This window comes from Bombus flavifrons, chromosome 12 (genome assembly GCF_040668555.2).
Source record: "Bombus flavifrons isolate JBK064 chromosome 12, iyBomFlav1_principal, whole genome shotgun sequence".
NCBI classification, from domain to species: Eukaryota; Metazoa; Arthropoda; class Insecta; order Hymenoptera; family Apidae; genus Bombus; species Bombus flavifrons.
This window is the reverse complement of record NC_138453.1, coordinates 6,268,014-6,284,316: the sequence shown is the minus strand read 5'-3', so window position 1 is coordinate 6,284,316 and position 16,303 is coordinate 6,268,014. Positions and strand designations below refer to the sequence as shown.

Genomic DNA, 16,303 nt, shown 5'->3' with positions numbered 1-16,303 from the left:
TTACGAAACATTTCATCGGATGGCCTCAAACTTTTTAACACAACTTTCCCTAAAATTAAGTATACCCTCAAAATAAGAACACAGCTCTTTGTATCATAAAATGTAGCTTGGCAATTTTCATTCATAAATTAAATCCTAGCAATTCCTATCCATAACAGTTTAGAAAAAAAGCTGTGGAGTTTGAAGGAATTAAAAAATTGTTTTAATAGCAATTCTTTTAATAGGAATTCTGGAATTTAAATTAAAATCTTTTTTATCCTGTAACAAGCTAGAAGAAAAGTTCTGAGATTACAGGAAACTAGGAAAGAAACCTAAGAACCTTTTAGCTTAATAAGGTCGCAAAACTCTAAATTAAATTCAAATAATTATTGCAACATGTAGCAATGTAAAAAAATATTCTCAACTTCAATGAAATTAAGGAAGCAGCCCGGTAGCCTGGTAGTTGTTTAAAGATTTCTATCACGCGCACGATATTTCACTGGCCCTTCAAGTGAATCAAACTGACCATCGCATCTGGCTTCCCTCGTGCACCAAGTTACACCGGTATTTTGTGAATCGCCGACCCGGGTCACGTTCATTCATGCCTCAAATTTGGTGGCCTTTGAAACGGTTTGACGGATGTGAGGGGATCGATAACAGGGTCAGAGCTACTTACCGCGACTTGTTGACTGTTAGTCGGACTAGGGCTCGGACTGGGTGTCGAATTCGGGGTTGAAATTTCGCCTGACGTGGGAGATACCGAGCCTGCGGTGACGGGGCCAACCGTTGGAAACGCTCGAGCCGGATCTGCCTGCCATTGCTTATGGATTTGCTGCGAGGTATCCCGGAATCTAGCACCCTACGGATAAAGCAGCAAATCGTTAAAATTCTACAAACAATTTACGACTAATAAAATGCGCTATAATATCGAGATTATTCTAATTATCCTGAACCAAAGTAAAAAACAAATAAACGTGTCTTTAATTAAACGATATGAACCCCTCTCCTTTACAGCATCGAATGTATCTTACTCGGAAAATTCTGTAGTTACAGTAGTAAAGTCAATTAATTATCGAATTAAAAGTCAGAAGTAAAGTCAAAATGTTTCAATTAGTTTTTAGTCCTCGCAAATGCGCGTACTGTATAACATATTTTTAGCAGAAATCAAACTATATATACAAATATATACTGTTCCTTTAATTTTGTTTAATCTGAACTGTAATTTTAAGTCCGTAGTATAAGAAAGATTTACTAATCGCGGATTCTATGTATGTATGTGAAATATTCGAACGTTTTGCTTCAGGTGTAGTGTGATAGCAGAATGTATAATATAATCATTGGAAGATGATAAAGCAAGATGAGTTAAAAGTGTCGTCAAAAATGACGAATGTTAAACATGCGAACCCTCGAGGAATCAGACCGCATGAATCGTTTACGCACACCTCTATATATCGTAAATCGTACGATGACACACTTCGATTAGTTGCGGATATTTGCCTTCGAACAATTGTATCGTGAACGATCGCTCGGCACGGTCCAGTGAAAAACTGATTTCGAAAGGCGCATTCATCTACGTAGTCGTAACCGAAACGAACCTCTCCCAAATGAATTACCTTAATAAGAGAAATCCTTAAATAAGAGAAATCCTTAAACAAGAGAAAACCGTATATCACGCTACTTCAAATTTCAAAGGTGTTTAAAATAGTCGTGTTAGTTCTTTCCTTTAAATTCTGTCACGGTTCTTCTAGTTTTACGTCTTGGTGACGTCTCCTTTTTTCAACAAACAAGGAAAGTTTTAAGAAATGTTTTAAAATATAACACATAAAAATATAATATAAAATAAAATATATCTTTTTAGACATATATATTGTTTTCAAACTCAAGATATTTTGTCATTCTTCCTCCAAAGTTAATGACAGAAAAATATAATTAACTCGAAAGTAACCTAAAGGATATAATAGCCTCGCAGAGTTTTCATTTCAAGAAAAATTTTGATATTTTTTCGTATTTTTTTACGAGAATAAACTACGGTATGCAAGAGGATTGAAAGCAGCCTGAATGAATTATTGTAACAGATTTGGTATTTCTACTGTTAAGGAAGCATATATTTTATACCTTGCGTGGAGGTTTAAGGGTTTCAGATATTAAGAAACAACGAAGGATCGCGTGCCACGGTACAGCACGGCCAAGAGGAACATCGTTGCTCGCAGTACGGTAATTGCAGTTACGCAACAACCTGCTATAGTAGCGATTAGCATAGGAGTATAATGGGAGGCGTAAGTGGAGCTACTTGGTGTACACCACACGAAAATAAAAAAAAAACACAGTCGTTTCTCTCTCGATGGCTCTTGAAATAAAGTATTTTTCCATAGCAGGATAAAGAATCGACAGCGTCGAGAAATCCTTTCGTGCCGCGTCGAAATTAATTTCACGACGAATGAGGATAATTCACGGGCCGGCGCTGCGTTTACCCTTAAAATTACGAGCACAATGTGCGCAATTTCTTCCATCGCGCGGTGGTTAATTGCGCGTGGAATTGCACCGCCCGACGAAAGAAAGAATCGCGGCCGCTGTTTTTCTACCAGGTTAAATACACCATACAATTCAATCTTCTCTAAATTCTTCGTGCGTTTTTATTCCTCTTTCCCTTCCCTTTTTGTTCTTCCATATATCTCTGCTTTTTTTCATCCCCCCTTTCTCCAAATAGAGGTGTTAACCTGAAACGTGTTGAAATTTTGGAATATGAAAATTAAGAGTGGAAAAAGAAAAGAAATAATCGTTTGTGGCTTGTTATTTTATTTGGAATAAAACATATCTCGTGTTCCTTCCTTTCTGTCGAGTTGTACATGAATTTCCATACGCTCGCTTCATTAATTCAACAACGACGGGACTCGTTTAAAAATCCAATCTTCACGCATGTTTTTACATGCAGAAGAGTCTCGCGTTCGTTTCACCAGACTTCCATGCGAAAGACGATCAATCTTCCTTCGTATTGCATTTGGAAATGAGCACGATCTTCCGACAGAAATAAATCCTGCGTTTGAATCGTATAGAAATGACATTGTGAATCTTTCTCGAATTAAATTTCCGGAGATTTGAAACACGAATATCGAAATTTACTCTGATTAAATATTTTTTTTCCAATTTCTGCGCTTGATTACAAACTAAAGCACGTTCGTTATTCCTCGTTTAGTCGTAATATATCTCGGCTAAGACTGCTTTTTCTTGGAATGTATCTGCAGCAGTGTGCAAGAGCATTAGATTATCTAGCGCAAATGAAACTGTTTTACTTACAGAAATTAAAGCTGAGTAGAAGAATGTTATTGAATGGAATTTTATAGGATAGAAATTTACTTCTGTCGTTAACGTTTTACTTCCAACATTTCCATTGATTCTTTCCAATTCCATTGGAAATTCTTCCTTTTAGGGAAGATTAAATCCAGAAAATACTAATTGTATCGTACAATATGCAAAAATATATAAAATGTCTAGAACACCAGAATTATCTTTCAGCGGAGTAAAGTAACTTTTGATAAATGTAAAAAATCTCTATTTACAAAATATCTCTTTAGTTATATTCAGAAGGAAAATACAAATTTGCGTAAACATTCACAATTTATTATACTTGGCTCGGTGCTCTATACATTGCAATATTTTCAACAAATGTATGACCCAGAAAAAACCACGTGAAATCTTCAACATCTTAAAAATTCTCTTTCATACAATAGAGAGTGGAAACCTTCCCGAAACTGAGTTCGAGACTATTTGAGTTATGACTGTTGCACAGTGCGCAGTATGGTATATGTCTCGACGATGGTTCGTAAATGCGGTACGTTTATCTTCTTCATGATATTATGGCGAAACGAGCGCGAACAAACGTACGAATTAGAGGCTAACGGGAGCCGCGATTGAACCTCTCGTCTCTGGCAACGAACCTCTGCAGCGTCGAGTGATCCAGCACGATCGAGATCGACAGATATATTCACGGTCTGTCCGGTATCGATCCCGTCGATCCTGAGGGTCGCTTACTGGAATACGGTACATCGCGTTTACACCGGCTACGATTGCTTCTCGTGTAAATAAAGGCGTGGTTTTAATTAAGCAACAAGGAAGTAACACAGGGAGGGTATAACACGTGCAATTACGTAACGAGGAAATATAATCATGTAAGAAGGTACATCTTAAATGAAATACAACTACGTAAGTCGATGCGTTTCATAGGTAAATGCAAAGTCGATAAACTAAATGCAAAGGCAAACGAACGGTAATTATGACACTTTCAGAGATTACGATTTCTACTCGGGATTATTCCAAGACTCTGCGATACAAAGTGTTCATGGTAATTGCGTAGATTAATAGGATGCAGCGAGAAAGAACCGACTATTCCAAGAAAGCTCTTCGAACTGGTCCGAAAGTTATCACAGCTTAAGTTATCATGTGTCGCTACGGTTCGGCGATGACGTTAAGATCGTATCTTGTTAAATTAGAACGAGCATACATAACAGTTCCTGCCAAACGAATTGACACGCTGGTTTTTTTTTTAAATAAGATGTTTTAATCGTTCCTTCTCAATTTAAAGACACATATTGAATTAAGGTCTGCATTGAATTAGTTACAGATCTGAATGTGGAACAAATAAAAGTACATATTTTCATAAGAAATAAATAAAAATCGGTGGTGCTACTTCCGAAGTCTCGTCGACAATAATTTGAATACCAAGAGCTTTGGTGATTTATTCCCAAAATTCATTAGATGCTTCACGCTCGATAATTTCTTTCCCGATTATCGTAAACCTTATAACTTCGTTCTATCCTAAATCCATCAGCTTTTTAAATAGCACGAAAGTACTAGACACGTGTCCAGAGAGTCCTTAAACCAGCGTTACACAAAAGTGCACTACAAACTGCATGTTAAACTAATTCTATCCTCGTTCTTATCGTTCCACTCGCTCCACTTTCAGTCACTCGAACATAGTTGTCCTCTGCGTTGCTCGGTATGCAATTACGTCAAGCGTTACAGCCACAAGCTTCGGGGTTCGAGCCGGTAAAAAATTAATTGTCTCTAATCCACGCTGTCGTTTGAGCAACGACAACAAAGATCACTCGTGGCATCGGGGAAAACGAGCAAAAAGATTAGTCGAGAGCTTCTCGTTCAGCTGCATAGGCGTCAATGCGATCCAATCAATTTCCCTGTTGCTCGTAAGTCACTCGAGCGTGTTCCTCCACGCGCATATATCGACATACGGGTGTCCTTGTGGACGTGTTGCGCGAACAGGAATTACGTGATAGATAACGGTTAATCTTACAGCGTGATCTCAATGGCCAGATATCGACGTTGATAAAGGAAAACACGAGACCAGAAGAAAGAAAATGCGAGACCAACTTTTTCCTAGACCAATGTTTGACGCGATCGCCTCACACGATACGTTCCGTCCGGTTTACCTAATTAATTTAAGGGAAATCAGCATACCGTGTAATCGATTTATCACCGGAAATTTCAGTTCGTTACATATTGTGTTGGATTATTATTAATTGCCATGGGTAGATTAGAAACGCTGCCGAAGATATCTCGGAGTCAATTAGCCGGTGCGTCGTTCGAGAAAAAGTAGATACAAGATTCCGATAGGAAAATATCACTTATCGAAGACCGTAGGAGTTCCCCGTGACGCGACGCGTTTCATTGGATAGAGCGTAATTACGGGACGTTTAAACTGAAATTGATTAATGATCGTTGCCGCGACTCACCACTAATGCGCGATCGAGCTCTCGCTCGAAAAATATCGCTCTAGCATTTAACCGTAGGAATTATTTATCTACGATACCCTAGCCTTGTTCCGGCTGAAACATCAATTTGCATTCTTTCGATGACGTACAAGCCACGTGGCTTAATGGCTGCCTGCAAAAACACAGTGACCTCAAGAGTATGATATACTGCCGTGCTATTCAGGTTTATGGTTCACGTTATTTTTTTTTAACTAACTACCAATCTTTTTATTATGCCGACCAATTTTCTCTATCTACTGACTCTACGTAAGGCTCTAGATAAAACTAAAACGCCTAAAACGCTTAAATTACGGTTTAAATCGAGCTCATGTTTCTAAATAAACAATTCCTAATAAATTCTAGCTAAACAAAACTTATTGACTATTACGATGCCTGTTTTAATACCTCGCTAAAGAGATGATCCAGCTCTTTTCGTGACAGCTTTGCCTTCATCCCGCGAGCATTCCTCGCATCGAACTTGCCCAGAAGCCAACCGAATTACTCAGACCGCTCGATCTTGAACCAAGACGAGACGGAACTTCTTTACAAGCCTTCTTTAACAGCCACTGTTGTTCTCTGCTTCTTCTCTTTTTTCGTTTAGACCTCTCTGTCGCGCTCTCAGAACCCGCTACTTCTTTTTAGATACACAAATAGTCGATGACGCGAGGCGAAAAATGCGACAGAAGGTCGCAAGCTAATGCCCGTATCGTACGATCGGTCTGCGCTTTTCGTTCGAGTCGACATAGTCGCGTCGACTGGTCTCGTGTCACTGGCTCTCCCTTCTCTCTTCGATCCACGGATTGGCTCGATAATAATTAACGAAACGTCGCATCGACGACGGAACGCGTCACGATGGATTCTGCAAACGAAATCGACGGATATGACCAATCGTCGCCGCTGAAACGCGAGCACGACGAATTATATTCCGTCCTTGACGAACATGTCAGGGGCTCGAAGAGGCAGTTGCATCGCAATTTTTCGCTCGTCCGCAATTCCACGCCCTAAATTCGCGTGACTTCGCGCAGATAGGCCAGCAGGTCCTTGCGAAAGCGATATCGATTCGCCGCGTGTCCTCTTTCGCCGTGAAACGGCCGCTTTTACCTCCCGATGAAAACGCTCTGACGAAGCACAAACGTCGAGTGCCGATCTAATCCAAGTATTCGATGATCTGCAGATTTTACATGAACGTGAATAATACAGGTAAAATGGAGTTACAAGGAGATGAAAGGATGATCGGGAGATTATACGCGTAATACGAATGTAATAATCTTATTGTTATCGAAGGAATCGAAACTTTCCTGAATTCTTGGCGAACATCAGGTATCGTAGAGAAAAAGATGATGGATTTGTGTGAGAATAAAGCAATGATTGAGAGGATTTACGCGTGTAAATTAAATTCGATACTTGCATCGTTACTGGAGGATCAAATATTTTAGTAATTTCACGATGAATCGCGAAGACGGGGAAAAATAGACTCGTGAGAAAGTGGAACGATAGTACTTGGGAGATTATGTGCGTAATGTGACAATCCTATTTCCGACGAAGAAAGTGAAGTCTGCTGGAATTTTTTATCCCACGAATCATAGACGCAATGGGAAGATAATCGAGAGATTATATTTTTTATAAGTCGAAAGCTGTCATTGAAGAACAAATTATTCTGGAATATTCATGGTAATATATAGAAGCAGAAGAAATATACGCTCGTGAGAATACGAAACGATGATCGGGAGATCATATGCATAACGCGAGCACGATCGCGATGGTCTTATTGTCATCGAAGAATGAGGTCTTCGAGAATTTTTCATGAACACGATGAATTGTAGAGGCGGAAGAAAAATGATCTTGCGCGATGATAAAACTATGATCGAGGGAATACATATATCGAACGCGACAACTACCGTTGTTGGAGAACGAAATATTCGGGAATTTTTACCACCAACTGTAGAGGTGGTGGAGAAATAGACTGCCGAGGAGATGTGAACGATAATGGAAGAAATATCAGTGTATAACACGAACGCAATAATTCCATCGTCGTCCACGAACGAGATCTTTAAGAACTTTTCGTAAACGTGGAGGAGAATGGACCACAACTAGTGTGAAATGATCGATAGGTTTTGTGCACGATATGAGTACAATAATTTGATTTGTCTTTGAAGATTCGGATTTTCGAAAACTATCCACAATTCCAACGAATTGTAGATATGAAACAAGATGAAGTAATACAAAAATGAAACGACAGATTATGTTTACAACTCGTATACAATAATCTTATTATCGCCATGATAATAATAATGGATGGAATAATAATAATAATGGAAATATGAACTCGTGCGAAGGTGAAGGACTATGTGTGTAATTCGAGTGTGTAACAATCTTATCATCCAGAAAGAATAAGATCTTCGTAAACTTCCTCTCAATATAACGTATTGCAGACGCAAAGAAGAATTGGCTGAGCGAGAAGGCGAAACGATGATCGAGGGATTATGTGCGTAACTCCATTGTCGTGTAAGAGCGAGGTGTCCGGGAATTCGGCAAGAGTTTAATTAAATTGGATCGATCCCTCACCGGGGAATTCCAAGCGTTCGATCCAATCTGCTATTTGGAGACCCTGTCAGCCTTCCAACGTAACTGGTCTCAACGCCCACGCGAAATTACCAGTCTTTCCTTCCCACCCTTTACCCTCTCTTTCTCTCTCCTCCCTTAGACCGGTAACTTCCGCCGGTGGCATCTCGTATTTCAGACCGGTACTGGATTTCGATCTGCCAGCCATTGATACCGAGGACGGCGTATAAAACGTGTATGGTTTCTCAATGACACCGGAGAAATCGGTATGATCGAGATTCTCACGAGTTCGAGCTGACCGATTCTCGTTCGGAGATTCTTATCGATTTATCCGGAGATACTTTCTGCGGTATCGTTAATCTGTCTCGTAAATTCTCCAATCTGTCCGTGAGTATAGACAAATAAATGATCGAACCAAGCTGCGCCACACACACGCAGGAACGAAAGAAATTCGTCCAAGAATTCGTGGAATTCTTTATATTGCCCACCGCACTTTAAACGGAAACTTTCAGTCTTGGACAGACACTCTTCGATGATATCGAGCTGTCTGGAGAGCACAGCCAGCTATTTCATTCTGAGTAGGATGTTCTACTTTTAGTTCCGCTTCTAGATCGTTTTGTCGAATTTCTATTTGTCGCGCAAGCTTCTCGAGGGAAACTTTCATCTTTTGATACAACGTGCATTATTTCTTTCAACCTCTTCTTTGATATCGGAGACAAATTACTTTTTCAAAGATTCACTGTTTCCTCTATAGTCGGCCATGATCATTCGTCTATCAAATGTCACTTTGAAATTTCTTCATATCGCGTTTCATAATCAAGATTTGCTATGAAAAACGTTCAGACTTGTAATTCCTTGGTCTCGAGAAATTCTTAACTTCCGAAGAGTTTGAAGGGAACTTCGATCTTACATCGATATAATATTGGTTACTTTCTACAATTTTTTTCCAATATCAAAGAACAATATCCTTTAAAAAGTTCTGTATTTTCTTCCACCAACTATAATCATTAGATCATCAAATACCAGTCCCTTTCTCGTATAAAATTTCACAGTCGGGTTTCACCTCAGAAAACAGTTGAAACTTATGATTCCCTACCCTAAAAAGATTCCGGCAATTTTAACCAATTCGAAGGAAACTCGACTTTCTCGATACAATGCAGAATATATATAGATTACTTTCCTCCATTTTCTCCAGAAACAATACGCTTTAAAAAATTCTTTACTTTCCTAGCTACCAATCACGATCATTAGGTCATCAAACACCAGCTGTGAATTTCTCATATCAAATTTCACAGGCTTCGCTCCTAAAATCACTTTGAACCTTATATTCCTTGACTCAAGAAAAGGGTTCCGAGCGAATCCATAATATGTAACGGCGAGAATTCTTCTGGGTTTTTTGATCGTCGCCTTGCAACGGCGGTGTTTGCACGTTCTAAACTCGCAAAGAGATCCACGTGAGAACGAAGCCGGACATCTCTTGGCCGCATAGCTCGAGGGAGGATAAACGACCTCTCGCTCGGCAGAGATCGAGATTGCACCGGCGGCTGAAAAGCTCGCGAGATCTCGTGTACGGTTCTAATTTAACCGTTGGACGCCGTTTGTTCTCGGTGACAACGGCTTTGTCCCTTCTGCAAGAAATTCAGGTTACCCGGGTCGACGTGGTGGTGGCTCTTCTTCCTCCTCTCTCGGCAAAGCAGAGCCAGGAACCGATCGTTTGGCTTCATTTCGCGATACGCTGGCTTCACCTGCGCGCGCCTTGCGTGCTATAACCCGTTTCTCACGACGTTATCGTGCCACCGCGGGCACCCACGTTTCCCCGATAAAACAATATCGCCGTGTGGCTTTTTAACGACCAACACAGCGGCAACTTTTATTTCGTGTCGTCGGTTCGTTGCGAAATCGACGCGGGCCGCCGAGGAACAATCGAGAGTTTCGTAACACGCGCGCCGCGAGCATCTGCACGCGTCGTGCGGTGAATAAACATCGACGTGGAAGTGTACGTTGTCTGCCACCGAAAGCAGAATCGAACGTTTCTCCACATACGAGTTTCTACTTTGAAACGTAGATGTCTGTTTCAGCCATTTTAACACTAGAATTAGTGACGGCTGAGAAGGGAATTAGAATGGAGTTATATGAAAAAAGAATGTACAATGAGAGGGCCTCCTCTTTTATGAAAGATAATGGAAATGTCTAAAAAACCAGCATTATAAATCCTAACACTTCTTTAAATATTATAACACTTGCGGCAAATTGGTTTGAAATTTTCCCACTACAATTATGACGGTCGTGTCGTATTACGCTGTTAATTAAATATCGCGAGGTTTTATATAACGCGCATAGCATAATCATAAAAGTGTTCTGTGGTAAGTGTTCGAATATTTCCGTGGTATACGAAAAATGATAAATTGGTTGTTTTCGCTAGCCTGATAGTTTTAACGTTAATGGTACGTGACGCATTAGATTCTAAGATAATTTTGGAATCTCTGACTACGCGTGCCCGACGATCATTGTAAATTCACGCGCGTCTTTCTTGACAAGGTCACGCCATTTACGAGGTTAAAAAATACATTGAAAAATATAGAACCTACCAGTGTCGGAGCGAATAACACATCATATTCAACGTTGCCTCAACTTGACGCTCCATTTACGATATTTGTTCTCTTGGACAATTTGCATCATAAGTACTGCTTTCTAACGTTGCAGATATGAGAGGATTTATTCAATATATTTTATGAAGTTCGAAAAAGTTTAAGAATACTTATGTATGATATGAAGAATACTATGATAAATTATTTCTTTTTAAAACATAGAAATTTTTCTCTCTAATTATTTTAATAAATTTCTCGTACCTTAAAAGAAAAACAATATTAAATTGCAACGATCTAAACCCTTAATGGGTTACAGTTGAATTACTTTACAAGAACCTAAAGTACCTACGACAAGCTCCGAGACGTCAAGATTGCAAATTAGTCAGGCAGATTACGCAGTATACTTTAATCTGCTAGAAGTGACTAAGCCGTTTTATCCAATTCCACCAATATCATCACACATGAATCTACGTTACTTTCAACAGCGTGTATCTTATCAAACATTCGAATCTTCGCTTAACAATGGTCGATGAGGTTGAAAAAGAGAAACAAATCGTAACTTCGTCAGAGTGATTCATTACGGGAGACCGAACACTGAATTCTCGATCAAGTAGAACGATTGAGTACCTCGTTCGCGAGATGAGCAATCGATGGATCGTTTGACGCGCGTACACGCGAAAACACGCGAAATGAACCGAGTTTCACACGAGCTCGAAGACGGAACTGTACGCTACATGCTCCCGCATGTATCCGCGTACTACGACTGGCGAGCAGCAGATCGTGGAGCGCACGATCTGCTTCATCACCAACTCGTCCTCTCGTACGAGCCGGCGATATTCTTCGTAAATATTTATCCATCGCTCCGGGAGATAAATCTGTACCAACTATCTCGTATAGATATCGTAGCCAGGGAGCTTGCAACTTCCTGAATTTCTCAGTTTTCGCCGCACCACTGACGTACAGAACAATAAAATTTTTTACGAGTGACGTCACGATGCTAATGACGCAGCTTGCCGGTTCAGAGATCGACGGATCGGCTTAATTGAATTGAAAGCTCCTGCAGAGTGCTCGATTTTAATGGCGCTCTCTGGTGGCCGCCCCCGTGCCCCTCTTCAAATGCAATTTAATTATCGTGGAACGTTGCCCGCTCGTAAAAGCAAACGCACCGAGAGTCTCTCGCGAGGACTTAACGAAACGACATTTCGAACGAGCGTAATTCGATCAAACGGGGCCAATTTTACCGACATAAGGGTTAATCGTTCACCGACACCGTTCGACGTTTGCAAATCTCCGGCCGACACTTTTGGTTCGTCGATGAATCAACAGCCACTCATGTGGACCTGTGATGTATAAAACGAGCGATAAACGTATAAACATCGATATTGGAGACCTGGTATTGAAGATCGGGTAAACTACAAGCACAGCACATCGACGTGAATATCACATTTTCGAATGAGAACGACGCGAAGTGGCAGGCTACGGTTAGCTGGAACTGGCAATTTTCCGCTACTACGGAAATGCCCGTGGTCTCGAGACCTCTCACGCGACGAACGTGCGCTTACACGTATGCGCGTACCGCAACTGGCCGACCGCGCGAAGATCTCGCTGCACAAGAAGCTAGACCGTGTGTCGCATGTGCCGTTCCCCTGGTACACGCGGCCCTCCTCGCTCCAACGACCTCTTTGTCGTGGATCACTTCGTTGCGAATGCAGATCGCATCTATATACCTCTTCCTCGTCGAGTTTCTCGCGAGGGAATCGAAATTGAACTAGAACTCAGTAAACGAGAACAACTCCAGTCGTTTTTGGTGCTCAACTGGGTGTACTTTTACGAGAAACTTAACCGTTATAAAGGAGAGTTTTTGAGAAACTTTCTACGAACTGTTCCATCGTACTATGGTGCATGTTATTGCCTATTTTTCATTCTCACTTTAAACTCTTGAAACGAGTATCATTCTCAGTTTCCCAGGGAATCATCGTATCTTTTAATGGAAATTATCGTCGAACTTTTTCCAATGTGGATCAGTGTTAGGAACTTTGAAGGTAACGTTTTTTCTTTTTTCATATGAGAATGATCGTAGGCTGTACGTCTTCAAAGGATGAATCTTCATAACGAGTCTTCGCGTTGAAACGTCGCGCCGCTCGGTTTTAATCGTCGAGGTCCGCTTGCCTCTTTATCGCCGCAGTTGTCTTCGTAATTCCCGCAAATATTGTCGCGGTGGTTCATGTTGCGGGTATCGAGGAAAAGATCGGAGCGCAGGAACGTGGACGAGAGGGATCAGGGTGGGGACGAGACTATAAACTGCAGCAGAAGTTCCTGCAGTCGCAGCGATGCGGATTGAACGCCTGCTGTGCTTGCGTAACCAATCGGACCTTGTGCTTGGCGGCAAGAATTATGAACTCATGGACAAGAAATTGGTCCGGCTCGGGCCCAGTTCGTCCGTTCTGCTCGAATATTTTACCACCCGTCGTTTTCAATTTTTCGGGATCTTTCATTGTCTTCTTTTTGGAAATATCGACTTTATAGGTTGAATGATCGCTGAAATATTAAAAACTAATCGAGAAATTCTTTTAGACTTTGTTTATGCAATTACGTGATACACAAATTTAAGGTGTTCTGTTTGGAAAGATTAAGCAGATTTTTAATGTTTGAAAAGATTAAATACAAACATAATACAAATTTATGACTTGTATCAGCAATTATTCGAATATTCATAATCTGATGATATTGGGTATCCTGATGATCAAGAGGTATTTTTGAAGCTCTTCCGTTCGACTTCGTGATGTTTCGGTTGAATGTTTGGAAAAATTGACAAATTTATGAGTTGATTGAACGATTGTTTAGACATTAAACAGTGACGGAGAAATACTTTTGCAGTTTGCCTTCGCAACTTTATGATGCATCGGTTTGATATTTACAGAGATCGGCAAATTTACAAATTGGTAAGAGATCGAGAAGTATTTATCAAGTTCATCTATGCAACTTCATGACGTATGGCTTTGATAATTACGAAGGTAAATTTTCGTAGATCGAATGTATAAATTGTACGGAGCCTCGTTTTGAATGGGCTGTCACTCCAGATTGATGTAACAACCGGTTCTTGGGTAAGTTGCCGTTCGTTGCTGCCAATGAAAGAGAACGTAATACGTTATTAGCGTCTTGGCGAACGCTTTAACAATCGGCCTTCGCAGGAACGGAAATTGCGATAACACCAATAACCGAGTAATCAAGATCGGCAGAGTCTACCGTAGCCAGATGTGGGGGGTACGATCAAGTGCAGCCTGCACGTGCGAATATTAAACAGTTGCTTCGTGACAAGCATCTGTACAGATATCAGCTATCTGTGCTTTTAATCATTTTTTGTCCTGTCAGCTATAAAATGAAGATAACCTTCGAGTATCGTGGTACCTGTACACCGAGATTCATATAATATCGTCAAAACTTGCGACGTCGAAATTCATTTGGTTAACCTCATTTTCAGTACACGGAAAATTTTATAAAGCTCCCGTTGAAGCATGGCGAAGCATCCTGGTAAGTAACAAACAACCTGCCGAATGAAATTTTGTCCTGTTAATAACATGTGAGTACTCAGCAAGTAGCGTCTGTATATGGTTTTTAGTCGTATCATATCAGAGTTTATCACACTCTCTTACTATCTTCAAATGTAATTTAACTTTTCAACCTGGAAATATTGTAATTTTGCACAAACTGCTTTCTCTACTCATTGTTGTTTTAGTTACTTACATCAGATGGTAGATCTTTTTATTTATACTTATTGGCGATCTTTTAACATGAAACTTGTTTGTTAAATTGAATATTACAATTGTTACGTCGGGCGACACTACCTAGACCAGGCCACACACCGCGGACAAGATGGTAACCAGATGTCCGCTCGTCCTTACTGCGTACCCTCAATATTCTCAAGTACCCTCCATAAATCTCAGTAATTTACTAGCTAAGGTCCTTCAGACCAAACAAATATCCCTTCTCTAAATCGCCTTCTAAAAAGTATTGTCTACCACGGTTTGACACGGGAAAATTAGTTTTTCTCACATATGATGCTTCCCACCAGCAACGTTCTATCGAGGGCGGCTAAGGCCCTTCCTAGTCCACCAACTTTCTTTTACCCAATCAGAAGCAATGTCTACTGTCCTCACTTTCCTAACCAAAATTGTCATCAACAAATCCGATGATTCCTTGCGTTAGACACACCCACGACTAGCTTTCCTCCGATACAGCATCGTTACTTTACCTCACTTCTCCTACGACATTAGGAGAGTCAAGTCAACGACTTCTCCTACGACATTAGGAGGGTCAAGTCGACTACTTACTTAACTTGTACATACGCATCAGTGTAATCATTTCTCTACAAAGTTGTTGGAATAAACATTAAGTTATACCTGTTGAACCAGTGTAACTACTCAATTAAACCACCTCTATTATCCTAACCGAAATAGGGGATCGATCATTTCGTGGCGTCGATTATCTAATCGTAACGGGAATTTACGACTCCCGTTGACGTGCTTCCTCGCGATCGCGTCTCTTCGCGAGTGATCGAACAACAATAAATTAGTGAATATAAAGCCATTGTATTCTTCAAACGTTTAAACTTTTCTTTACTTACTTCCATGTTCTGTACATGCTCCGGGTACAGCGTCAATAGCATTGTGTACAGAAGTATTTTCATCTCATGGAATTATGTGAATCTATATATATATATACATTATTTATACATTCTAAAACGAAAACTTAAGCAAAATTTCCTCTACATAATTCCACAATTACGTTCTACTCCAAATCTTCATCGTACGAATGTATCGCAAGGTAGGAATAATTGTACATAATAATTTATAAATTTGCCTTGAAAAATTCTCATAATTAATCGATTAAAATACTAATAACAATTCGACACATACCGGTCTATGTCGATGAGTAGATACAAAAATTCTCCAATTTTATTTGAAAAGTCCGAATAATTAATCCACTAAATCTATCACACTTTTCTCGAAGATTCCAAGCAGCGTAGATCACAGTGCGGAATTCATTAAGGAAAGTCGGAGAAGTACCAAGCGAGAGCTGCGTCGAACAGAAGAAGGTGGGCACGACACCCACGTTTGCCGACCACGTACAGGATATTCCAGCGTGGAAGAAGCGGAAAAAGGCTCCCCTCGTGCGACCCACGCGCGTGTAACCCGTGATACTCCGACGGGTAATGCACAATCGTTTGCACGAGGAGAACGAGTTCCTTTCTGACTGTGCCGACATATGTAAACACTGGCTCGGGGAGGATCGGCCCCCAAAGGGTAGACACACATCATCGAGGCCATCCTTCTGGCGAAGGAGTTGCGAACGTCGACCACTGCGCAAGGACGCGGCACAATGGAGTCATAAGGAAGTCGCCTCTGAGTTATG

The 16,303-nt window shown here is 40.6% G+C and overlaps 1 protein-coding gene across 11 annotated transcripts in view; it reads right to left on the bottom strand.

Annotated features, from left to right (window-relative positions):
- The window catches only part of by (focal adhesion protein tensin), a 182,582-nt gene that overhangs the window by 79,449 nt on the left and 86,830 nt on the right, over positions 1-16,303 (bottom strand). For 6 of the 11 annotated variants that reach the window (XM_069125068.1, XM_069125070.1, XM_069125069.1 and 3 more), the window contains one exon: positions 656-838. The exons of 1 other annotated variant lie outside the window; for it this stretch is intronic. In XM_069125068.1, the coding sequence (XP_068981169.1) occupies positions 656-838 (183 nt within the window). Of the gene's footprint in view, positions 1-655; positions 839-6,146; positions 7,940-11,240; positions 11,665-12,281; positions 12,471-16,303 lie in introns of those variants that run through there. 4 more of the 11 variants (XM_069125074.1, XM_069125073.1, XM_069125072.1 and 1 more) reach the window with 4 other exon arrangements.